This window comes from Nyctibius grandis, chromosome 6 (assembly GCF_013368605.1).
Source record: "Nyctibius grandis isolate bNycGra1 chromosome 6, bNycGra1.pri, whole genome shotgun sequence".
Lineage (NCBI taxonomy): Eukaryota > Metazoa > Chordata > Aves > Nyctibiiformes > Nyctibiidae > Nyctibius > Nyctibius grandis.
This window is the reverse complement of record NC_090663.1, coordinates 74,303,727-74,330,510: the sequence shown is the minus strand read 5'-3', so window position 1 is coordinate 74,330,510 and position 26,784 is coordinate 74,303,727. Positions and strand designations below refer to the sequence as shown.

The following is a 26,784-nucleotide window of genomic DNA, read 5'->3' as shown; positions in this document are numbered from 1 at the left end:
GACTCCAGCAAGCTGAATCAGGCTTGGTAGGAACGGGGTCCAGCACCCCCAAGGTAGGAGCCACCACTTCAACCAATGATGACAACTTCAACCCGTGTTATTTTGATTTTCATGCTATAAAGCACCTATTGCTACTACTTGCAAACAGGTTTTGTTTGCAATGCAGGAGCCTTAAAAGTGGTTACTCCTGGGTATTAGTGTGCAAGGAAGGGTGGCATCTAAAATGTTTATGCAGGAGGAAAATTAGATCCTGTACATCCAAATGTCCTATGCTTACAATTGCAAATCCAAACTTAGGAGCAAACAAGGTTGTTATTTTCCCGGTGACCCAATTTAAAAATACTAACAGGCAATTTTTGTAAGATTTTAACTTAGTTAAAACTTTTTACTTACATTTTAGCATGGAATGTTACAATGGTATAATTACGCACCACAGTTTGGACCAAAAGTAAGAAGTCAATGTACATAACGAGACAACAAAGACCTAAAACGCGTTCACTTGACATGGTTTAAGTCTACTGCGTCTCTTAGCACGTGTATTTATTACATGCTGGGTGGTGCTTTGACGGTTATTACTGGATGCTACTTTGTAAGCAGAGATGTTAATCACAGAAGCGTCTCTCTAACCAACTGAAATAATATTAGGTTGTCTGTTGCAGCAACGAATACTGGTCCTAATGAGCAGTGTGTGGTATGACAAACTGCACAATTTCTTTTACGTTTCCAAGGAAGAGCATGAGGTTTCACACAGGAATCAGCTCGTTGATTGCCACAAATATTTCCAGTAAACTTTTCAAAGGCTTCAGCACTGCTTACTGGGAAAAAGAAAAAAGAATCTGGTTTAGAGGAAGCAATAATAAATGATGTTCAGCAACAGACTTCATTCATCAGGTCTTTTTCTTCGCAAACATTCAAAGCACACTGTGAACTTGACTGCAGGTTATCAGTTAAGTGAATTACAGCATATAAACACTACTGCTGTGTAAATCATGCTTATCTGATGGCTTGTGAAAACTTGCTCTGCTACCACCAACAAAGCCAAATTTCAAGGAATCCCTCATCTATACCTGAGCCATGTTGCTCAGGTATAAATGAATTCCCCTGTGTGCTGGACACATTCCACTAAGCCTTACTTGTACAAACAGTACTTGCTTATCTTTAAGCACGAGGTAAACCAATTGTGTTTGCTGAAGTTACTGATATAAGTAGCTTCATAGCTGCGTGAATTTGGGGCCAACAGCCACACACAGTAGAACTGCTGTACTCCAAAAAGAAAGGGGAACAATAGTATATTCTTACTCGGGCATGCTCTCAGCATCAATTCAAGGCTTTATCTGAGGATTTCATCCATTACTGCTACTTCCATTCCATCACCAAATAATTTGTATTTTTTAAAAAGTTAACTGGATACTGATTTTATTGTCACAACAACATTCTTTTGATTTTTTTTTTGCTTTGAATTCCTTAAAAAGTATAATGTGTTTTGATGCAAACTTAAAGTTAACGTCCATACCCTAAAGTGCTTACAATCAAAACATACACTAAAAAAAAAATAATAATAATTGTTTCCTGACTGGGAATGCATTGTGGCTCTTGACTTGTAAACTGGAAAAAGTCAGCGAGCAATCTTCCAGCACTAAGTAGTTAAATGTTTTATAAACCTTTTTCCTCCCTCCAACAAGATCAAATTGGAACTCAGTAAGAGACCCTTTTTGCAACCTTGTGATGCTATATTCATAAAAAGTAATTTTTTTTGTCAAAAGAGCCCAAACAGTATAAGCAGAATTCAGTGGACCTGTATTCTGGTAGCACATTCATCTATTTTTCACCTATTTTCAATTTGTTCCGTCAAAGGTGCTTCCTACAGCTTGCCTTCCCTCCCACTCCCACCCCTTTCAGTTACTGCCTCTGCCTTCATTAATTGAATTGGCTATATTGGGTATTTGTTGTCTAAATCAAAATCTGGAACAACAATGCAACAATTTTTAGGGTTGCAAGATGTTTACAGGGAAAAGAAAAGATTCCTAACTCTACTGCTTTCTCTATATCACCGCATTTATGTGTCCCAGAGTGGAGAGAACTTTTGGTAACTTATTTTTCTGCTGTGATATCCTCAGGTGCCCTTAGCTTTCACTTTGAGCAAAAATAACAGCTTTGAGAGGCACATGCTTGCAACTTTTCTGCACATCTCACCCACATTCATTAAATCTCTGTTCCTCTTCACACCATTATCCCCAGTAAAACACAAAAATTCTATTTGGTAGAGGAACATATCTTACGCTAGCATTTTGTACATTATTTTATAATTGTGGGGTTGGCTTTGCTTTGTTTTTCTTTTTTTTTCTTAGTTTTGAATGCTAAAGCAACATGGAAAAAGATCATGCCATTTAAGAACAATATTTACCTTTTGTCCCAAGAAGATAAGAGGCATTACCTTATTTTGTATTGCATTCGATGATGGAATAAGCAAACATGCATTTGCAAATGACTCAGAACATAATTATAAGGTTGTGTAAGTGTATTTAGTACACACATTTTGAGGATGCAATGAAAAATAACTTTCTCTGCTCATTTCCTTCTCCTCTTGCACTGGTGCTCCAAGAATTAGTGTATGAATTGTTAACTACCAGCAAAAATAATTTTGAGAATTCCTGACCTGGGAGGTTTATTTGCTCAACTTTCAGCTGTTTCTATTCTAGTTAATGTCTTTTCTACCAAGATTCATGTTCATATTTCAGCAAAACGTTTTAATCTCTCAGGTTTCTATCACCAGCTTACAGTCCATTTTGGAAAGGGGAGTCACAGGGAGTAGCAAAGTAGTAAGAATATTGTGGACAAAGCTTTTTATTCTATAAAGTAATAAAGCAAACTGAGCAAGGTACATATTTTTCTTTAGCACAAACTAAAAGTGCAGAGAGACTAACTGTGAAAAAAGTCTTTAAAAAAAAAACCAGTCCAGAAGGTTACAACTTCACCGTGTTTACACTGAGGATAACATGAGTTCACTTATATGAAGCAATAACCCAGAAGTCCAGTATCTATATAACTTAAATCAATGTCCAAAGAACACTTTTTTCCCAGAAGAAAGTTACAGCTCTTGGGTCTTTATCCAGTTTGCATGGGACAAAGTTAAAGCCATAAATAAATAAATACCCAGTGTGACAACTGATATAGAAAAGCTTTGTTCCCTAGCCTCTAAAAGATGCCAGCAATGGTTCCCAAACAATAAGAAATACTTAAGTTCTTTTTTGCAGGGTACTTGTTGGGAGCAGAAATACAAATTCACCATCAGAGCGCTTGTGCAGACTTACCACCTGCTGTATTGCCACTAACTGAGAAAAAAAAGAAAGGTGGAGAGCAGGAAACCACATGCTGCAATTGCACTGTGTACCTTTAGGGTTCCTTAGCAACTTCTTCGGGTGTCTCCTCCTCCACAGAAACTGAAAATGGAGACAAAACACCAATGAGAAACATTGGAAACAACTTATTTGATGACAAATAGTGGAGTAAGTTGTTTCCTTTAGTCCAAATTATCCTTTGGACTAAAGGGATACAATTTACAAAGTCATATTAAGCATACAGACATTTTTTCTTTTAGCTTTTTAATTCTAATTGTAAAAGAGTTTAGAGGCCAAACTTCTAAACTCCTTTGAAAATCTCCGCAGTGATGATTTTAACACACATTTTTCTTTGCGTTCAATTATATTGTTCAACTTCAATAGCAATATAAGATCATTTATAGCTTCATTGAAACTCTGTAAGGCTTATAAATATCACATAAATATCATATAAATGCTCTGTATTTTTTCTTTACAGCAATGTAATTTAAGAAAATCCTATCTTTCAAATGAAATCAGATGTTAAAAAAGTGTGTTACATCATATGAAACACAAGGGAGAATTTCTTGTTTTTAATGAACTTTACATCTAGCCCCTTAGCAGGCACTGAGCTCAAAACACCCCTGCGGTCCAACTTAGCAATACCCATTTCTACTGCATGGCAGAGGGTTTCAAAATTAAATTTTCTGCTAACACTACAATGCCAAACACAGTCATCACGAGCAGCGACATTGCGTCACTTGAGCTCCACATGCTCTTGCAGCTAGTTCAGTGCAAACAGCCATTAGTGCTTTTCAGAGACAGAACATTTCAGACCCAGCTGTACTCTTGCACCTTCTGAAGTTTGCTCCGACTCCTCAGCATCAGCCTCCTGGCTCCTTGAGGATGTGTCAGAAATCTCTTGAGCTGCGGAGGCTACTCCTTCCTTGACACTGTCTAAGTTTTCCTCATGGGCAGAAGAAGCTGCAACATCCAAGACTTCACTCACAGTTTCTATGAATCAAATTAGAGAGATAATTGTCTTGTCTTTCCATTCACCAGCATAAATGAGGGTGAGCAGTCAAGGCTCATGAAGCACCTGCCTAACATACATGTTTGAAGTAACTGAAGACAACAAGATCAATCAGATTATTAAATTTTATCATGCAAATAAAAGTTTGCAAGTGGAATTCCAGGGAAAGTCTGACTCTTCCCAACCCCAGGGCAGAAAACTATAAACATGAGCTATTTTCATTTCTTTAGACAAAGGTAGGTATTCTCTAAGGTAAATATTCTCTTGCAGATACCCTCATTTTATTTTCTGATTTCTGTCAAATTATTAATCATGTGCAAGATACTAGTGGTAAAGTTTCCATGGAAATAATCCTAGTCTGATCAAAGCCATAGGACACCACACATACACTCCACATAACCTTGCAAAGATGTCACGGGTAGTTTTAATGTAGAAGTATCCTAACATCAGGCTGAAGGTTTGGGCTGTGATTCCAGTGTAGCATGATTGCTAACTAGCCATTTTTCAATACTTCTTGAGGATAAAGCAATCTGTCTGTATAAAAAGTCTGTAATAGGTAATATGCCTACATAGAGATACGCTCTGCAGGGAGACTGAGCACATCATCCCGCAGTTACATGTGAAATTTTACTTCAGTAAATTCTCTCTTACCATGTTCTTCTAACCCTCCTGTTGGAGTTCTCCATCATCACACACCTTAACTGCTCAGGAGGATGAGGTTTGCAGGGACTTTTGTCATTACAAATTGTGTCCTATACGAAGCTACATGTATATTAAAAACAGCTAATTAAACAGCTTCATTAGAAGCTCAAGAAATGCAGTAAACAGGAGTTTTGTAGAGATCACTTGCCATGCCTTTTTCCAAATATCAGCTGGCAGCTATTTAAATACAGCATATTCTGAACATCAACTATTTCACTGTATTTTTCAGAACACTGACTGAATTTTGAAGAAGCAACAGAAAAAAAAATCAGGAATTGCTACCTTTGTCTTTATAGGGAACAGCTATGCCATAAAAATAGTAGATTTGAAATTCAGAACATTAGATATTTTATAGCTAGCATCACTTGATGTAAGGCAATACATTTGCAATGATAACAAGTTGCTAGTTTTGAGTTTGTAACACCAAACATTCAGGTTATATTACCAAAAACTTGCTCTCTGGCTTATAGTATTTAATCTTGCTAATTTTTGGTTTTTTTCAGTGTTTTAATTTCTTTTGCACTAAGAAGAGTACATCTGGGAGCAAGTAGAGGGAGCGACATGTACTTTCCTACTTTTTAATAAAACATCATTTCCTTTGAATGGGAATGGTGTTTATTTGTCACCTACAGGAATACCTGCCTTGAAAACAAACGTTAACACTTATACCACTCGTACCGAACGATCTGCCTCTGGTCTGAAGTATTCTTTATGGCTATCAGGCAGGCAATCTACTGCAACAAAATCTGGATTCCTCCCACTGTGTCCATCCAGGTCTCTGCAGAGTAGCTGTCACTCCCTAAAACACAAAGGGCCTTGTTGCGACAGGCGTTGCATTTTTGAAAACCTATGTCCGTACCTATGAGTAATTGTCCTTGGTTACTGCAGAAAACTCCAGCTGGCACTTTTATCCAAGTGGCTTTCATGTCTGTTCCTCGAGCACACGTGGCTAGAGTTTCGCAGGAGCATCATTTATTTGGCCTACTGCAACTACAGCAAGCTACCTAAGTGTCTTTTGGTGCTTTGAGCACCACGAAAATAAGAACCAGTCTATAAACACGAAGGCTATTTTGAGCATTAATCTGACATACCGAAAAAAAACTCAATGTATTTTTTGGTGGTTTGTACACGGCTCGGTCTTGGAACAAACGCTCTGTATCTTGTGTGACAAGGTCAATACGTTTTTCTCTGTCCTAGGGAACTGCTGTGATCCCAGGGCAACACCAGGTGATCGATGAATCAGGAGTGCCACATGGCCCCTTCTCCGTGGGGAACATCAGCCATACCGCCCCAGTCCCTCCCATCCTCTCCTACTCATCAGCTGGTAGCACAAAGCATTACAAAGTTTAGGAACTTCTCCTTTTTGTTTCCCTGGATGTTAAATTTAACCTCAGTGCTATCTCCACCCTCCCCCCCCTTTTTCTTTAATCTACATGCATTTCATGTTTTTTCAGTCCAGCTTAATCCCTCACAGTTGTCCCATGTAAAATCCTGCAGTAACACCCTATTTCATAAAAGAGATTTTAATCTATGCCTGGTACAACAATGACTCATTTTCCATAATTCTTGGAAGAAGGACTTTGCTTTTCTGTCCGTTCAACTATTGCAAAGTTGTTAATAAACCTGTCGTGAAACTCTACAGCAATTAACAGATGTAAGTGAAATAACTTCTAACTTTTATTAATTCAAATACTAAAAAATTCAAGCTTCTTTATTTTTTCATAATAGAGTTGTAGAGGAGTTAAAGCACCTTAACTGGTTCTGTGTTGTCTTCCAAATGATGATCAGTTTGAAATTCTGAAGTCCCCGTATTTCCTTGTGCAGTGACGATTACGACCCATTTTGTCTATTTATGCCATTTTTCTTACAATTTCTACAGGCTTTAACTGAACAAAATAATTGCATTGTGCAACTGCTTCTCTGCAATGAAGACACATGGTATTTAAGTGCTGTTCATATTATGTTTTCCACTGCATCCCCAGCTGCTTTATAATCGATATTACACAATACTACTTCGGCTCCTTAACATCTTTAGCAAAACACACACTTGCAGCCTTCCAGTCAAATTGGTCTCAGTCAAATTATCATTCACCTTGCCCCATACAATTTAAAGTCTGCCAAAAATAGGAATGTTCTTGATTTTTCTTCTTATATTCACAAAGTGGGGTTGGTGGGTTTTTTTCTTAATTCTGGTGGTGGGTGGTGGGGAAACCCCACATCATTCATCAATAGCACTGGAGTTAAATGGTTTCACAATTTTACCGTTTCATTGAGTGTTTGGTGTGTCATGTGTTCCCCCCCCAATTTAGTAGGATATATTCCTCTACAGAAGCTATACACTTCACAGTTTCATACAAGGTATTATACTGGTAGCAAAATCTCAGCCTTTCTGTATAATATTAGCTATTTTTTCTGAAAAATTGATATTTATTTTTCTTATGCTTCTTCAGCAGGCATTTGTCAATTTTAAGTTTTCCCCTGGGAGAAGCAGCTAAATCCCAGTATCAGTGGCTACAGTCTTATTCAATTTTTCTAGGCATTGGTATATATTATTGCACTTACAGATCTGAATTAGGAGCTTAACTTTCTTGCTATTTCAACAAAAGGTAATATAAAAGAACTTCAAGCCTCAGAGAAATCACACTAATCACGTTTACTAACTGTACGCAAGTGGTTAGGCTTTGCATATTGCATCAACAGCTGTTCTGAAAGCATTCAAAGGGATTTTAACATACTGAGGATTTTGAGGACAAACGTCCCCAGGCTAGTTAGACCCCCAACATATTTCCACTATGCAACCATCAGTACATAACTCAACAGCTTTGTAATATCCATTGCTTACGTGTAGCACCGAACCCTAACAAAAATATCGCCTGCTTCTGCCCAGGATGGCTATACGCACTCTCAAGTGGTCTTTAGCTCCTCTGCTTTACGAGATAATAATTTTGAGAAGAAGTACGTCCTTCCAAATTGCGCATGCGGGAACAGAACATGACTGGGCAAGCACCAGCAGCACATTACCTATGCACCAAACACAATACCAAACCATTTATGTTATGAAAACACATCTGGTTTGAGTTGAGTAAATACAGAAAAGGAAATTGATTTTACAGACAAAAGGAAATTAGGTTTTTGTTTTTAAACTACTTTTTTTTTTAAATAAGGCAGCAATGTTAGGAAGTTCCAGTAGCTTATTAGCACGATATCCAACATGTAGTTCCACCTAGAACTATAATTTTTAGGAAACTACCCCTATCATTTCAGTGAAAAAAAAAAAAAAAGCTGCTGCCTGTATAAAGTAGCTATTCCTGCAGTCTTTAAAGACACAATTTTTACTCTTACAAGTGCTACAGTTGCAGCACTGAGAGCGCAGAACTCTACATTTCTGTGCATTCGCAGCAGAACAGAAAACAGTCCAAATCCAGGGCGCTGCTGCATCCTCATGATGGTCAATTGAATTGTCTGAGTATTAGTGAGCTCAGCATTCCCCCAGCAGAACAGAGAGGCATGATAAGCAGGGACTTGCGTGCCCTGTGTGACTGACTCATCTTTGCTCCAGCTAATAATAAAAAATAAACACACACACAAATTGACTCTCTCCTGCTAATAATAATAAAAAAAACCCAACACAAAACCCCATGCACATGGATTGACTTTCAGAACCCAGATCCTACTGCTTGCATAGCCTCTTCCCCCAAAGCTTTCAAGCATTTAAAACAAACTTTCCAGCTTTCCTGGGGGAGTTTTTTTGCAGAATCAGCCTGGATTTTTGTCTGGGATGCAAAGCTCTAGTCTGAAATTAAACCAGCTCACACTGGCAGTCATGTCCTATGGCCTGGGAAACAATATGCTATAGGATGACCTTGAAGCAGGCAGGTGAAAGGGAGGTACGGAGCGAATCGAGTTGGCTCTGATGGTAAGTGGAATCTGAAATCTGCCAAGAACTTGTTTTTTGCAAGAATTTTTGTAGAAGACACTGTTTCTGACCACATTTCTACAGGGCATATATTGTCAGGCTTTAGTGTTCCATGTTCATAAAGCTGGCTTTTCCGAGCTGTGTTTCATACCACGTGTGAAAGCTAAAAAAGCAAACCACCAATTGTCCAATACGTACGTATTATTTCATCTGTCAGCTTTCACTGACCGCAATTCCCGAAGAAAGCAATAGGATAGGTGAGATCAAGAAGAAGAAACAACAAATAGTTGACTTCTTTACTCATTCTACATGTCTGCAATCATGTCAGCATTGCCAAGAGGAGTAAGCAGACAAGTCAAGAGTGAGAAGTTCTGCTCCTCCGTCTAAGCAAGCTTGGACTCCTCCGGGCACAAGGTACCCTTCTTGTGTTACAACACCAAAGTTTCTTCAGTGCTAATTTAAACTACTGCTTTAAAACTTAGAGCAGCCCTTCAAAAAAAACTGATCATGTTATTGTGAGGGTTCGGTCTTCACACTTCCACTGAAGTAGCAGCTAGTTAGCAACTAATTGTTAAGAAAACAAACAAAACTTATTTTACATATAGAAAGAAATTATTCTAAAAAGGAAAGAACGGCTTTCCTCTTTCCTCATGCAGGTGAAGCACTTTACCTCGTGAAAGAAATAAATCTTTCTCTTAACATGTAAAAATAGAGTAAGCAGTCTCTCCAGAGCAGCATTAAAAGAAGGAAAAGTCCAAATTTTTTAAAAAGCATGGAGGCACTCTTGGAATGCAGAATTTCAGTCCTACAGCAGAAGTTTTACCATCTTTGGCCAATCAACTCAGCACCGCTGCAAATGCTCTCCTTGTTCAGAGTGCTTTTGTGTTGAAACTTTATTATTTTTAGTATCTATTGAAACCAATTTATAGACAACTGATACAAATAGCCTGTAGGCATAATTAAACTAACTTGTGTATTATATTTTTAAATCTTACTGGACTTTAAGCTTTTACCTTGTATTTTAAGTGGCTTTGTAAGTATGTTTTCCTTATTTACAATACATATGGAGAAGACAGGTGTTCCAGATTTTAAAATGAAAGCTATATTCAATTTTTCCTTGACTGGGGAGAGATGGGGATACCTCTCCAGGATGGAAGTTTCATAACAAGATCACACAAGATTACCACAGCCTTCTCAGGAGTACAGCCTGTATTTTTGCCCCCAGTTTTGCATTTCTCTCTACTAATATATTTAAAACTATCATATTGTGATTCTAATCCTAATCCCTTGACTCATTTTAAAAGTGATATTTCTAGTTAGAAACAACAATGAAAAAATCTGAACAGGCACTGGTTTCCTGCAATTTTTAAAGATATTTTAAGATATACTTTTCTGAGTGAAGCATTTCACTTAAAGCAGTATCCTTCATATCATGAATTTTTTTTTTTAAGCAGTCAAGATGAGGCTGGTATCTGTAATGCAGAATGTCAGGTTCAATCATTTTAAGAAATATTATTTGCAGAAGAATTTGGCTTTATAAAGCTAAAATAATACAAGTGAGCCAGCATAATACAAATGGAATCTGCCTGGAGCGCATGAACCAAAGCTGGAGTGAAAAACAAGGCTTTGATATTTCGCGCTGCCTATAACATAACCAATGTCACACATTAATTTCAAAGGAAAAAAAACAATCAAATTTAATTGTGAAAACAGAAACAATATTTCATTTACAGTTTTTTAGACAACACTCACACTAGAATGTGATGCTTTTGTTTACGTAAAGCTCCTCCTCAGTAAGGTCCACCAAGGGTTTCGGGATGTCCCCTGAAACGTTAGGATAGGCAGAGCAAAAAATTCTCCGCTCCTTTTCATAGTTTAAAGACCCGCTAATGGAAAACTGACAGCAGAGTAGAATTCACTTTTCAAAAGACAAATTCTGCTGTGTTTGAAAAGTAATTCAAGAATGTACTTGGGAGAGACTGCAAAATAGAGTGCAAGAGGTGGGGGTCCCTGGCTCCCTCAGATCTAATCCAGGGGAGAACACAGCAGTATGGTAAGAAACTGTGATTCCCTTTAAGACCAACTGAACATATTTTGGTTCCATCGTCAGCTTTAAGGAAAATGGAAAAGTAGTTTGTTCAACAATGGCTTTTGTTCTAAATGCCGAGGTGGTGGTGACAGCGAAGGTCTCCCTCCTTCCTTCCATCAGAAGCCAACTGCCACCCTGGGTATGGCTGACTTGGGTTCAGGACCTCCTCCCTCTGCTTACAGGGGCTCAAACCACCATCAGCCACATCAGCAACAGGGAGGGGAGGAAATAATAATCACCGAGTCAGTTTGGAACAAAGCAGGCGAAACTGTGCAGATGTCCCTGTAAAGTGAGCAGGTGCTTCAGGTCTCATTGGCCAGGAAGACACAGGGAGGTCAGCACGAGGGCTTGCAGACACCCCCTGGGAATATCCCCGGCACCAGGAACATCACTCAGGACTACCTGAAATGCTCTCTCTCTGCTCACTGGCCTTTTATTCAGTGACCGTTTAAGATTATAACCAGCTAGAGTAAGTTGTCCATCTCTTCGGAAAGGAAAAACACTTAACGCTTAAACATTGGGCTTAAAAAGGAAAAATATCGACTGGATGGTTAACCACAGACCACTGCCTCTCTCCAACACCGTGAATTCAGCACTTGAGCTTCAGACAGGAAAAAATAAACCTCTCAGCTCTACGTGCTAAACCGAATCAGGGAACCAACAGCTATTTAGAAAAGCACTGATTATTTCTCAGTCTGATCAGTTCCTTGAATGCACACGACAGGAACAAGTGGCTGACGACTGCCGAAGCTGGCATTGCTCTCAGGAAATTGTTTGCGGAACTGCCCTGCCCTGTTGTTTGGACACGGCATGAAGGCAGCCTCAGCCTGCCCTACGTAGCAACACCTCGCTAGAGCCCACGGGCATCAGGAGTTTTCTCCCTTTGGCGTTTCAGCTATTCCGTAAGTAAAACCAGAACCGGAGGCTCAGAGCCCAAAGTCTTTTAGAAACTGATGAAGAAAGGCAGGCCAGGATCTCTAATAATCCTGCCACTATAAAAATATGACAGCTTTTTTCTTTTTGCAAGCCGTCCATAAGTAATCCAGGTAAAAATCCATGAGGTCCAACTGAGAGCCTAAACCACGGCTTTATGAAGCGTATTTTTAAGAAATAAAAATTTCTTCACTCCATACAGCAAGAAAAGAAACAACTTCTTTCAGCCAAACATTTCACAGGTTGGTTGTACCTAATGCAGGTCACTAGTTCCTAAGAAAAGCCTCATCAGTTCATACTAATGACGAGAAGACTCACTTCAAGAGAGCTTATTCTACAATGGATGATTAAAAAAAAGATTCAGAGATGCCTGTAATGGTCAGAAAAAAAGCATAATAGTGCATACCACATTAATCCAGAGTAGTTTATAATACCTCATATAATTTCAAGTATATTGTTTTATATTCTGTAACAAGGATTTGTAGAAATGAGAAGCAATTCACATTGTTTGGTTGATTGGTTTAAACATCTAGCCACTGACTGGAATGGATCACAAGGAAAACTAGTGCAAGTTAATATAAACAGCAAATATGGAAATGCACTAATAATTTGATGTATGAAATCCTTCAGAAGTTCTAAAAAAACTGTTAATTAAAGTTAGGCATTTCCTTTAACATCCTTCATACAAAGTAATACACCAAGTTTTACCCACTTACATGGTTTTCAAAGGAGCGACGAAAGTTCAGCATGTTGTTTTGTGAAAATGATGCTTCTCTCTGCAATGAGAAACACTGCCCAAAACTTAATATAAAAATCCCCATCGTTACCACAGGAGAACAGACCGGAGTCCCTGTTGCCGTTTTCTCTAATGCAGGACACTAACAGTATTCCTCTGCATGATGTATTTACAGAAAATTTTCACAGGTAATACTACTTAAGGTAAAGTAAATGCTAACAGTTTTTGTTAACCAAAGTGAGTTCTTGCTTTCCAATATAAAGAAATAAAGTTATTGTAGGAATTTTTTTAGACTCTTAACAATGAGCTATAAATATTTTATTACTAAAAAGCAGTAAGTCCATTTCCTCCCTAATAGTGACAATCATTTAGGCATTATTCACTTTATGTCCTTTTACCAGCTTTAATCTTCTTTTAAGAAGCAGCTTGTCCCCTTGTTCTACACTAGACAAATGGGAAGACAGTTATTTTACGTAGCTCTCCCCCACTTACTTGTTTACACTCTTAGCTGGGAAGTTCTAGGTTTTTTTCCACTTTACTGGAATCTTCCTCCCCAGCCCAGTGCATGCTGTAAAATTCTCTTTTCAGCTAGGGTGTTCGAAACTGAACAGTCTCTCCATTTCCCAACTTGTGTCTCCAGACGCTCACAACTTTTACAGAAGTCTTTTCTAAATATTGTTCACATTCTTCCTGGAGCGGTTTTTCACTTACACTATGACGACTCATCTACAAGCTCAGTTTTATGATGGAAAAACAGGAGGAAGAGAGGAGAGTCTAGTGGCCAGTGTATGGGAATCAGAGAGATGCAAGATAAATGCAGCAGCCCAAGGGACAGACAAAGAAAGTGATAAATGTAAGCAGGAATACTCAACAGAAGTTCCACAGATATGGATACTTCCCCAGTAGGATAATATTCACCTAATTCAACTTTTTAGAGCCTAATTTAGCTAGCCTAGTCCACCATAATCAATAAAGGAAAAAAAATCCTCTAAAAGGAGATTCAGAATAGAAAACCTTTATTACAGCTAGTAATTAAGCACAGATTTTGTCAGATGATAGAAATACTTTCCCCAATTCTATGTCTTCTGTTACGCCAATCTACACCTAGAGGCTCATTTCATACAGTGACGTTATATGTATGAAAATGGCAGATGATAGGCCTGTTATGAGATGCTTCTGATCTATACAAGTGAGACTGAGAAGAGGAAGAAAAAAAGTGTAGTTATTTTCACGAGGTCCAACGTGATCATAAGGGATAAGGTCTGTCCAGCCCTACGCACGCTGCGTCTTACCCCAATGCCTGAGGTTGTAAAAGAGCTGCAGGTTGCACAGCTTTTCCTCCTTCCTCCATCTCACACAAACAAATGACTAGGAAGGATGTGTTTGTTCTACTGAGCAACATCATTCTGAAAGCCTCTGAGTCAGCATGAGCAATTGCAAATTACATGGACGACGTTTCAGCAATCTTCAAAATACTCCCAGTGTCAGAGTATTTGGATATGCATCCAGAGTTTGGTAACTTACCCAGCAAAACCAACGTACGCTGATCACGGGTGTTTTTGTCTGCTTGGCATCATTGCGCGATCAGGTCAGCAAAAGTCCTGTCCAGAAAGCAGTAACTCCTGTCCAGTGCAGCCTATGTTTGTTTCTCTAGGCTGCAGACAACTGGCATTGTAATGCCATTCGAAGCTTAACATGGAAAACCCTGGCACATTCAAGCACTAATCCTCCCCCAAACCTAGTTACTCACTCAAACTGTATTTGAAATAACAGAGAAGAGACCACACCCTTCAATACTTACAAAATTAGGAGAGCACCTACACTACAGAAGTCAAGAGTTCAAGAAAGGTTTGGGCTAATTGCTTTTGCTATTCTTGTTGGTAATGCCAAAACCTCAAGCTTCAATACTAAAGTTGGAGAAAAGTTTATAGCTGCAATCCAAAAACTAGAAGTCACAGATGCAACAACACTGCCTAATCCAAAGAGCAGCTTGCCAGTCTGTGCATTTTATAGCATTTGTTCTATCTGAAGACTAATTGATCTTAATTTGTGGTCCCCAGACACAGAGTACACTAGGAGAACAATGGGAAACTTAGCAGCATCAGGCAGTAACCAAGAGTGAAAGTGCAACAAGTAATAACAAGGTACAGAAAACTAGAATTTAGAGGAAGCTGAAACCTTGGGAACAGAGTTAAATGGCACAGGACTTTTTTTGGCAACAGTATTTAACAGAATTTCAGATACCAGTAGTGGCTTGTAAATTGCTTAAATTGAGGCAAGGAGAAAATTCCAGCCAGGTACAACTGTAATTAACTTTCTAAAACTGAAAGTCACCCTGCTTAGGTATTAAGTACCTACCTCCAAGGTTGGTTTTTTTTTGGTTTGGTTTGGGGTTTTTTTTGCACATCCATGTATAATCACACACTCATGCTATCTGTATACATACATATGTATGTACACTGGAGCTGGAGACAAACATCCATTGGCACCTTGCACTTCCAAACATATTACAGAAAGCCTTATAGATTACAGGAAACAATTGCATTTGAGAAAGCAGAGGTTTATGGGTAGCAATAAAAATACTCGCACCTTCATCTGCAGAAGTAACATCAAAGTATCAACAAAACTAATAAAAGTTATTGAAGTAAGTATTCTGTTTCAAAGTAAGCCTGCGTTTCCCTTGGCAGTTCTGAAGCAAAAATAATTCTCTGCCTCAGTAAAAATGTAGATGCACTTTTTTTTCTTCTAAATGGAGAGAACACAAATGATTAAGGTGGTTAAATACGAAATTGAAAGGTATTGCCAGAAGGATTTTAATTATGAAATTATTTTTTAAAAAAACACAAATAGCTGTTGGCTGCAGGTAAACACTGGAAGTGGTACATAGCAGAGAACTTCTGAATCAAAATACCATCTTCTTATATTTTAAGTACGATGCCAATGGAAACTAGCTTTTACAGAGCCTAAAGGAAAGGGATACTGGTGTAAGGCTGTCGTGCAAGACCACGTGCTGCTTGTTAAACCCTTCACGCGGTCAAGAGCCAGAGGCACCCGTCAATTCCTCGGAGGTCCGAGGGAAGGACCGCTTTGGCTGCCATGCTGCTCCGCCGCAGAGGGGGCCTGGAGGAGAGGAGCAGCCAGACGCTAAGGTGACCTTAGCAGGAGCCTCTGCAGCCGCCCAGGGCAGCGCTGGGGTTACAGGGCAGTCACAGCAGGACGGCCCCTGGGGGGGAACCTCACGTGAACTCCTTACGAGATCCATAGGGTTCACCCTTGGCTCAGGCACACCTCTTAGAACAGTTATTGACAACAGGCTTCACCAGTGACCAGGGGCATGAGGGAACTCTTCTCAGAAGCAAGTTTTAACATCCCAGAAACATCAAAAGAGACCAGGCAACACTACACCAAGGACAACACTCCCTTGCTTTAGAAACTAGTAATTACAGAGGGGAAGTACAACTTCTGCTGCTTGACATGAAATACTTTAGCTAATACATGATATCCTGGTTAGAGGTCGGAAGGAAGATGGCAGAACCAACATGCAGAAGTTTCTCAAGTTTGTATCTCACAAGTTCATTTCCACCAGCCTTACAGACAGCAAATAACCACTGCAGGAATATTTAACAGAGGACACCTGAAAGGACCCTCAGTATCCCTTATAAATATCAACAAAACAGAAGTGTTGTTTTAGTGCTGTTTTCTTCAGTAAGTATATTGCCAGAGAAAATAGCTCTAAGAAATCAGTAATTTCTAAATAGCACATCCACTTCCAGACAACACCAGCAGTAACTAACAGCTAAGACAGTTAAGTAACTAACAGAAAAGACATATTTCCTTTTATGAAATAGTGCCCACTCACTACACAAAGTCACCGTGTCTAGAATTAGATTCTCAGACTTAATCCACTGATGCACAACATTTCTCAGGGAAGATCCCAGCTGCTTCCTCTTCAATAGAGTAGCAGGAGTATTTTCCATACAGAAGATCCTACCCTATCCAACAACTAACAAATATTCCTAGATAAGTATTGCAAAGGGAATATTCAACCACTTTTAGATATAAGCAAGTGCCCACTCCTTAAAGTGCAATCTTGCACTCCTGAAAGTGCAATTAATTGCTCTGTAGAGCAACTGAGGTAAACACTGCAAGACATTTAAAAACATCTTGTATCTCTTAACAGCTCTAATTCACTAACTTTAACATACACCAGACTACTTCCTTTCTAAATGAAATGGTCTAAATACTCCATAGAAATAGCAATTTTTAAGGCTTTAGGTATTTCAACTACTACAAATATTTTTATATGTAAACAGTAACAGTCACTACAAATACACTTACTCGTACTTTTTATTAGCTATATTACCTTTAGCAGGTTGGACCAAGGATTGTTTTAAAATGTTATTTGTAATGGATTGTTTTGCAGACAAGCACAGGAGCTATTCACACATGAATCAATCCCATTCATACCTCGACCTTTCACAAAAGTCAGCCATTTGAAGTGCTGCACCATTTCTCAAGTTCATTTGTTAAAAAGGCAATTAAGATGCATCCATTCCTCACTGGAGTCACCAAGGAAAAAGGCAAAAATAATTCCGGAATCTGCTAATACCTTTCAAGGTACTATGATAACCTTCCATGGACTAGCAGTCAAAATAATTCTACTCTCAGTTTGTGTTTTAGGTATATCCTCTCAAGCAGATGTTTGTTTTCTCAAAGGAAGTCAAACATAGGTGCGCAGTAAAGATTCCATGTTTAAGTCAAGCTGAAAACCACTTCAGTGGTTTTCATACTTGCTACAGCCACACCAAAGTCTTCCCTTCCAAAGCAAGAATTAGAGTGAAGTTTCCCTTTTATAATAGGCTGGCAAGTTTTTTGTCATTTTGTTTGTTTGTTTAACCGAAGACACCAAATGCAAATGTTTGCTGCTTTCCTATCCACCGAGAAATTGCAATTGCTTTATGTGTGTCACTTCCAACTTTAGCTGAACAAATCAAGAGGTGAGAGGATAAGCCATTGCTCTGTCCTTACAGTTTAGCAGTTAAAAAAAAAGAAGCTAAAAAAAAAACAAGTTAAATTATAATTCTGTATTTTGTGCAACTTATGGATAGGTTTGCATTTGTATTATTGTGATTTTTTCAAATTACAGTAAACCAAAATATTTCAAACAACCTGACTGTTCAAAATACTGAGTACGTAGCCACTAATTAAGTGTTTAATACTAATTTGATGTTTTACTGAATTTTGAAATTTTTAGTCTAGTATATCCTTAACACTGAGATCATGACATTTGGGTTGCTATGCAAGATTCTCTTGAAGTTACATTGACAGAACAGCTATAAGTTTTTAGTGTGAATATCTCAGGAATGGCCAGTGAAATAAAGTGTTTAGATTCCTTAACAAACCCTTAAGAACCAGGTCACTGAAACAACTGTTTAACTGATCATCTTACAGCCTCACCTTAATAAGATCTTAAAGAAGAGAAATAGAATGGGGTAGTAAAATAAGCTTTTCATTCTACTAGTTTTAGACAGTAACTCTGGTGCCACAGGCAGCATGCTTTTAGAGGCGCTGATTTAATAAACTTAAATACCTTATGTTCATGATATGTCAAGGTAATACCTGAATTAGTTTTCACTGCAGGACAAACTCCATTAGGAATACCGACATTTGTTCTTAACGTTCTGCAGCAAGAGGCAGTTTTAGAACCCACAACACACACACGCAAAAACCATATTCAGAAGTTAACCTTGCACTGCAGCAGCTTCTGAATTAGCAGCAACTTCCAAATTAGCAGCAGGTTCCTGCTGTGCTTCCTCCACAGCAGGGGATGCCTCCGGAGCAGGTAAGTCACTCTCCCCTCCAGTTTCTGGTGATACCCCAGCACTCTCATCCTGTGCTGCAGGTCCAGCACTCTCATCCTGTGCTGCAGGTCCAGCAGCAGCTACTGCATCAGCCTCTTCCGTGGCTGTTTCTGCTTCAGTGACTTCAGCCGTCTCTTCTTCATCACCTTTTAAGGATTTATTTAATACAATAAAGAGAATAAAGGCATGCATGCAACACAAATTCACCAACTACTTTTTACCATCATCCTTATTTAAATTTAAAATAGAAAGCTAAGCTTTGGGATCAGAATTTACAAAAAAAAATCAAGAAATCAATAATTAATCCCCCATAATGTCTAACGTGGCACCAAAAAAGATGTTTACAAGATGAGGAAACCATATTCTTAATTACCGAGTTTCATAACTGCTTGAGTGTAATAAGAAAAGAAACTGTGGCTTAAAGCAAGTGACTGCAAGAGGTGAGAGTGCAGAGAAGGATGAAACAGGACCCCACCAAGTATTACTCCAAACCTACTCTGCTGAAAAGGCCAGTGATAATGCACTCATGGGCATCGTATGGAGCAGGATTCTTGCCCAGTTCACACCCAGCTGTGGAGTTACCACACTGGGAATACGACATTTGCTACCATACTTAGAAGCTCTTAGGGAGTTTATTGTCCATCAGGCTCACGGCTCAGAAGCACTGTGAGCCAAGGTGCAGCTTCAGTTTGTGCAGGGCTTTTTTCAAGGTGGCTAACTTGGCTGGCAACAGCTACCACAATGCCGAGCCCAACAAGCAATTAGTTTTCAGATGCGTTTTGTGCCATCTCTTAGCTCTACGCTGCCACAGGTACTCTGCTATCCCTATTCACCCTTTCTTTAAAGCTATATCAAATGCACTGTGATCACTGCAAGAGCCATAGCACTCAAGTAAAAAAGATCTGTGAGGCAGAATAAAACAGGGGACCCTTACTGAAACTAGGTGTATATAAGAATAACTTGCTAATTTTAAGCAGTCAGTGTGCACTTTACTGGAGTTATGACTACTTACGACTGACCTTTTTACAACTCCCAGCTGTCTCTTAAAGACTTGTCTGCACTGCTGTGGGTCGGACTCTTTAGAATCTGAAAAACCCAGTGTTGCCCCATCATGCATTACTCCAAACTCAGCTGAGACAAGTCACTAAAAACTAACAGAACAAAGCAACAGATGCACAATCACCATGCAAACATGCACTAAGGCCAAGTTAACAAAAGTAAGCTACATACCAAGTGTTCATTGCAAGTTTACCACTAGAACCAACTCACCATGTGAAAAAATAGAACTGGAAATAAAGTTTGCAATACAGTGTAAACTAAGTGAGAATAGAAAGAGCTTAAAGAGACATAGTCAGAATTTATTTTATTCTTTCATATCTGTTTAAAAACTAAACAGATCAATTTTAATTCTTGGTTTTCTTACGCTAGTGCAAGCCTATCCTGTTGTGTTCAGGGTTTAAACACAAGTCTATTAATTGCTCAGTAAAACTCAAAAGCTTTGTATTATGCAACCTGATCATGTCCCTTTAAGAGAATGCTATATTCCAAAAACACTAAATTGATTACACAAAGAACAGACTAACAGCCAAGCTCAGCATTCAGTAAACTTTATTGGACAGTCAAATATAGAGTGCATTCATTCAGAACAGCCAGCTACTCCATCTCAGAACTGCCTTCTACAAAGCAGATTCAGTAATAAGCTCAATATGGTTTGGCCTTGCAAACATAGGTAGCTCTTTTAAAGTCTCACAAGTATGGAGTTTTACAATAGAAGGTATAAAGTCATCCCAAGGTAGGCTGCAAGGTACGCAATGGTGAACGATTGTCCTTTGTTTGTATTTAACTTCCTCGCGTTTGGGAAGAGATTTCCCTTGTATTTTAGTCTGGAAAGTGTAAAAGCAGAGTATAGATTAGAAAGATTGAATCAGCTTGCATCAAGTTAAAAAGAAAAGTCATTGCTAAAAAAGAAGGAAACCAGGAACAAGTCTAAAGGAGACACACGCAAATGGAAGACAAAACTCAGTATTTGCTAAATAAGCAAGCGGAATGTTCTGCAAGGCAAACATCATTTTACAGTTCAAATGATGTCCCAGATTTCCTACTGCTACTTTGAGCCAGGCTTCTGCCAGGGGGGTTTTTAAATCCCTCCCTACATTTGCAAGTAGTTTTCAGTTTAGAAGAGCTACAGAAAAAATCATTAATTAAAATACCATTAAATATCATTTCAACCCTCTAATAAACAAACAAGCCTAGAATAGCATTTGATTGTTTCTCTTGTTTTGACAGCCTTGTTTGCTACATGTAGATCTTTATAATAGACATTTTGGGTTTGGGCACAAGGGGAGAATTTTCCTCAGGATGAGAAACCACAAAAATCATTTGGATCAGGAGAGTCTCTCTCTGATCAGCTGCTCCCTAGTATTAAGTTCTTCCAGCTAGAAAATTCTTCTCTTACCATAGGACATGTAGCAAATACGCCACGAATGTGCTGTTTGGCACGCTGCTTTTCTATCCACCACTTCATATTGTTACCAGCACTGTTTTAGAGCTTATTTCAAGCCTGATTTTATTTGACCCTAAAAAATACTAGATTACTTTGAGAACAGAATTTTTAATCGCTCTTATCAGCAATGCTTACTGTGAAAAAGTGTAAGGACTAACTGAATCTAAAGAATGCTTGGGGAAAGAAGCTGCAGTGGTACTTCTGGGAAAAGCAATACTGTGGTAACACCATGACAGGATACACACAAAAATATGACTATGCAGGGAACAGGGGAAAAAGGGGAGGAAGAGAGACATTAATTCTTTTGAGAAAGAACACAGAGGATTCCATAGGAAAAGTAAGAACAGAAACCTCTTTTGGGAGGATACAGCTGGGAATGAAGAAGGATTTTAAAAAGAGCTGATTCAACACTAGTTTTGTATTGTGAATTGGGATTAGCTATGCAGAAGTCCAATTAAAAACTCTGGGTTGAGCATTTATTCAGAAGTCCAATATTGAAAATAATATAGGAAACAAGTTTCAATCAGGTTCACTGTATGGCCTTAGAAATGTTTTGGACTTCTTACTATCAATAATAAGGGAGGCAGTAATCATCTGCCATTGGTTGTGATGTTTATGTAAATTGCTAAGCAGCACAAGGGATCAAATTATGAGATGTCTGGAGAGTACCTGAAGTCAGAATTAAGGAAGCTACAGAGCACTGAGTACTCTTACCCCAGTCTTGGGCAACACAGGTATAGCCTTCAGTGGGTCAACAGCACCACTGACTCTGCGGGTAACCCACTCAAAACATTTTGGTAGGCTAGGGTTAAAACTCAGTACCTTGCAGAAGTGAACCTTAAGAGAAAAGAGGGAATATACTGACATCATTTTGAGTGCCCTGGAAGGTTTGCTTAATGCTTTCACACCTACCATGTTCTTCTGACTATGCTAGTCAGAACATAATGAGCGTAACCCTCATTTCTTCCCTCAACAGCAGACGACTGACTAGGTCACCAGAAGAAAACAGCTACTTTGGACTGGTTAGATTTTTTTATTTTAGGGACAAGAAAGGACTGCGTTAAAATTGTGGCCAAATTCTCAGCATTTAAAGAATTAAGTTTTAAAACTGTATTGCTTCCAACTGCTTAAGAGAAAGGAAATTAAGGTGTTTTGCCATTTTATATCTTAAAATATGTAATTTTAAAGTTCTAAAACTAAAGGATGTGTTATGGAACTTCAAGACTAACAACTTCAAAAGAAATTTTAGAGGCAGCCAATTCAAAGCATGTTCTCACAGTGAAAACAAAATTTAAACTCAGGATACTTTATTCAAATCTATTCTTTGTGTGCATGCAAATATATTAAATCAATTCTCTAGATGTCAGCATCAGAAAAAATAAGGAAGAGCTTCAAGAGCTGTGGCTTCATTAATTAATTTATTTTTTAAATAACAACTAAATAAAAATATAAAGATCCTTAAAAAGTCATTTTTTCTAATTGCTTTTCCTAGCAAGGCCATGCTTGCCAAAGTTCTATCTTTTATATTAATGCCGCCGTAACACTAATTGATGTAGACAGAGACAACATTCCATTACAAGTATTTGAACTAACATGGTCTAATTATTTAAGCATGAAGGGCTAAGTAAGGATTTGCCATACATTTAGGTGGTGTCTGCTTTTCATTTAATCCTAAATTTAAAAGGATGAAATCAAAGCTGTGGGACAAGGAATGGGTCCAATTTACAGTATTTTTTAAAAAAGTTGTTTTTTTCCTACTGAACTGTGTTCCCTGATGGCACCTGGCTTGGAGCCAAACTGTTGACTAAGAAAAAGATATTATCTCCTTCCTCCCCAACAAACAAAAGAACAAAACTGATTTTGACAGCATTATGCATTTAGTCAAATTTCATTAAGCTTCCAGTAACTCAAATGCAAATACCCACTATACAATTAATGTTTCACACATCAACTCCTTCCATCCAGAGACACTCCTGCGGGTTGATGACAGGCCAGACTCACTGCCTAAACATTAAGTCCATTCCCAAAATTTGTGCAGAAGTAGCTTTGTAACAGAACACTGCACAACCACCTTTATCTTTACTCCCAGTCACAGAGCTCACACAAGGACTTGGACAGGGTTAAGGCCTGATTAGACAATCTAGAAATCTGTTCCAGACCCTTGTGTACCCAGGGAACAAGAGAGAAGAGCTCAACTCACCCTTGCTTGACAAAGGTTGGTTTTTCCGCCCCTCAGCTCTCTCGTGAAGAATGTTCATATGTTCAATATACTTGCTGCGGGATGAACTGACTACTCTGTAGGCCTGAAAGGAAATTATACCTACACTTATTGCTACATCCCTACAAAGTTACCAAAGAAAAAGAGGGGAGAGAAGGGTTTTTAAGGAAGTGCTTAAAAGTGCTCATCTTAAAAGGCATATCAAATTATGCTAAAGCAAGGTTAAAAAAAAAAAATCTATTTTGCTATACTAACATTTCTATACATTTCACATATCTCCATTGTTAGAAAGCAAATACAATATACCATGCAGCTTTCCAAGCACTGCAGTGTTTCAGGACTTGAATACAGTATTTTAAAAGACAATTACAGTCAGATTATTTAAAAAAAAAAAAAAAACTATGGTAAAAAGGTGACAGCAAGAGAATTTCTTATTCCTCCAGACATGCAATCACACAAGTTTGATATTTTGGACAAGTAGAAGCTACTTACCGTTCAAGAGGATTATTTTGTGGGAGAGGGAAACACATACCTCTCTGGGATGTGCACTATCTCACTATCTCAAATCTTGGGGGGGAGGTGGAAGGAAGCTATGAAATGGAGGCTTTAGGGACGTGAAGCACTGAGTCTGATATATTTAGATGCAGGGAAGAGAATGATTACCGAAAAGCTTGACAAAAGTAGATGTTTACAAAACTTTAACATGCTTTTTCTAAGTAATTAATATTTTTATCTTTCTTTGTACCCCAATTAAGGCAGTTCATAATCTTCCCCTTGTGGTTTCAGACAGCTTACTTCACATCTGTCTTGCCCGCTTTGATGTATTCTTAATGTTTGTGGTTAACAAGAAGAGGCAAGGGGTTAGAGGCAGGTGCCTTACTCCATCTTTGGACACATTGATTTCATATAGTTTTAAATATGTTTTCCACTAAGAATGGCAACAGCACTAGCTGTCAAACTTAACAGTAAAACAGGCAAGCAATAGGCATTCAGTTTCACCAGTTCTCCTGGACTGATTTTTAAGTTAGACTGCATTTAACTATACGGTACGACATCCACATGCTATTGACAGTTTGCGTCTTGACCATGTTCTTTAACCCCGAACACAGCTTATACCACACCAACTCCGAACACACAAACAGCTCCATTCCCAAACACTTACATAAAATAAGCCACCAAAAGCAGCAACACCAGCAAGGAGGTAGTAAATCATGCTCTCTCCAGAAGAGCCAGGAACACTCCCAGATGACAGCTGGCGAAGAGGTGCTATAAAAACCATTATTGAAATTGATGTAAAGCGCTGCTAAAATACGATCACAAAATAGAATGACAGCATCTGAACTTTGTATGGGAGATGATGATTTAAAAAGAGGTAAAAAAACAGAGAGGTACAGCTTAGCGATGTTTAGTACAACGGAGTAACACAGGGCGTGGTGCCTAATTGAGCGAAGTACATGGCTGAGCTCTTCCTAGGTCTGTAGGATTTTTTGTGAACTATGCTGCCTGCCTACCAGCTTCCAAGTACTGGCTGCAGTCTATATAGACTAAGGAACTGCCCAAGAACAGTGAAAAAAAAAAAAAAAAGGAATGTAAAAAAATTCCTGCCTAAGGTATCTAAAAGAATTAATCTGTCCTTATTCATTCTTGCTGCAGTCATGGTCAGCAGAGGTAACAAATCCTCTTCAGTTTAATAACAGAGCACTTTAAGAAAAAGCTTTTTCCTTTAAATTCATATTCTTTCATTCTCAAACAGACTGCCGACATTTAGATACATGCCCATAGCCGATAACGTCAAGTATTGGCCAACAGGGCAGACAGGCAGGATTACACAATTTTATCCCTGATCGAGTGCGTATTCACTGCAATAGCAGTGTTAGCTATTTATTTTTGTTCACCGTTTCTGCAGCTTTGATGCTTGCTGTAGCCTTGGATTCTTCTATACATCTCAATAAAAGAGACACACGAAAAACACATGTAATTCTGTTCATCAACAAAGCTTTCAGCTAAATTTCGTTACTTCATTCCAGATGAGTAGCACAGACGAGAAATGCTTCATTGAAACATAAAATGGCTCTGAGCGTTGCAGTCGGTAGCTGCAAAAATAGTCTCAATCTCAAAATATTGGCATCGGGTGCCAGATTATGTTTAGCATCATCTGTCTCGTGACACACTTTTCAGACTCCTCTTCGATCGTCAGGCATCTTAATGGATCTTCTTACATTTATATATACGCTCTGTAGTAGTTTCTCATAAATATCTTCTCAAAGGCTGCACAGGACAGGTAGCAGAGTGCCCTGTGAGACCGCAATCATCCAACACGGCCAGAGGATTTTTTTGCTACTGGTTACACAATTCCTGATGCGGCAGAAGCCATGGCTGCAACACGCCAGGCTGATCCACTCCCTCCCGGTGCCAACACACCGCTGAGGAAACCTCTGCTTGGACTATCCACCTAAGGGGGTTTTTACCCCTTTATTTTTCAGTTGCGGGGTGGGAGTGAGGGCAAAGGCGGTCCCCTCGCTGCGGGAGGGGGGTGACACCTGCCCGCCACCGAGCCTGCTTCCATGGAGCGGGGCGGGGAGAGGGGGGACACGCGGGTCCGCCGCAGCCGCTTCTCCCAAGGGCGAACCGCCCCGCGGGGCACGATCCCGCTCGGCGGAGGCCGGGTCTCCCCGCCGGAGCGCGGCGGCGGTTCCAGGGCAGCCGGTTCCCAGCGGCGGCGGGGATGAGCGAGCCGCCGTGCCCGGCCCCTCACGCCGCGGGCAGCCGCCGCCGAACGCTGTAACGGACCGCGCCGCGCGCCCGCCGCACCTGCCCCCCCGCTCCCCCCGGCCCGCGACCTTCGCGCGTCCCCCCGCCGCGGAGAGGCGGCGGCGCCTCACCCTCCCCTCCCCGGCCCGGCCCGCGCGTGTCCCCCCCCCGCTGTCCCGTTGACCTCTACCGGGCCCCGGGTCCGAGCTCCGAGGCAGCCCCCTCGTACCACGCTGCTTGAGGCGGCTCGCAGCAGAGGGAGCCCTGCTGAGGCGAGAGGCCAGCGCCTGCGAGGCGGCCCTGCAGAGATACATGGCGGCGGCGGCAGCCGGGGAGCGGAGCGGAGCGGTCACCGCGGGCTGCCTGACAGCGCGGGGCTGCGGCTGCGGCAGACGACACCGATCCCCCGCTCCTCCCCTGCGCGGCGGGGCGGGGCCAACGCGGGGGGGCGGGGCCGGCGCCAGCCCCGCCCCCGGGCCACGTGCCGGCGCACCTGGGCGCCGCTCCCGGCAGGGGCCGCGGGTGTCCCGGGGCGGGGGCGGTGGGGAGCGGCGGGGCCTGCGCTGCGAGGGGGGACGTGCCTTCCCGGAGCGCGGGGGGCACAGGGCCGTGCGCTGAGGGCTGCCGTACCACGTACCGCCGCTGAGACAGGGGCTGGGAACTTAAATGCAGCCGCGGGCGCTCAACAGCAGGAATGACTGAAAACACCCAGAATATGCATAAAG

General features: G+C 40.1%; 1 protein-coding gene across 1 annotated transcript; it reads right to left on the bottom strand.

Moving 5' to 3' along the window:
• Positions 1–231: 231 nt before the first annotated feature.
• On the bottom strand, positions 232–26,475 carry MGARP (mitochondria localized glutamic acid rich protein). The gene is made up of 8 exons (XM_068403224.1): positions 26,289–26,475; positions 24,471–24,574; positions 23,291–23,393; positions 20,817–20,819; positions 18,473–18,733; positions 4,173–4,331; positions 3,392–3,440; positions 232–815 (listed from the first exon to the last, which is right to left on the bottom strand). Exons 1-7 carry the CDS (start codon positions 26,371–26,373, stop codon positions 3,394–3,396), a joined length of 762 nt encoding a protein of 253 aa, XP_068259325.1. The 5' UTR covers positions 26,374–26,475; the 3' UTR covers positions 232–815; positions 3,392–3,393.
• Positions 26,476–26,784: the final 309 nt, after the last annotated feature.

Excerpts from the sequence above, each read along its gene's own strand:
- MGARP (XM_068403224.1), bottom strand. The coding sequence starts at position 26,373 with ATGTATCTCTGCAGGGCCGCCTCGCAGGCGCTGGCCTCTCGCCTCAGC. Across the intron at positions 23,394-24,470 it reads CTTTTGGTGGCTTATTTTAT|GCCTACAGAGTAGTCAGTTC; the intron begins GTAAGTGTTTGG and ends ATTTCCTTTCAG. Across the intron at positions 4,332-18,472 it reads AGAAGCTGCTGCAGTGCAAG|AAACTGTGAGTGAAGTCTTG; the intron begins GTTAACTTCTGA and ends TTTGATTCATAG.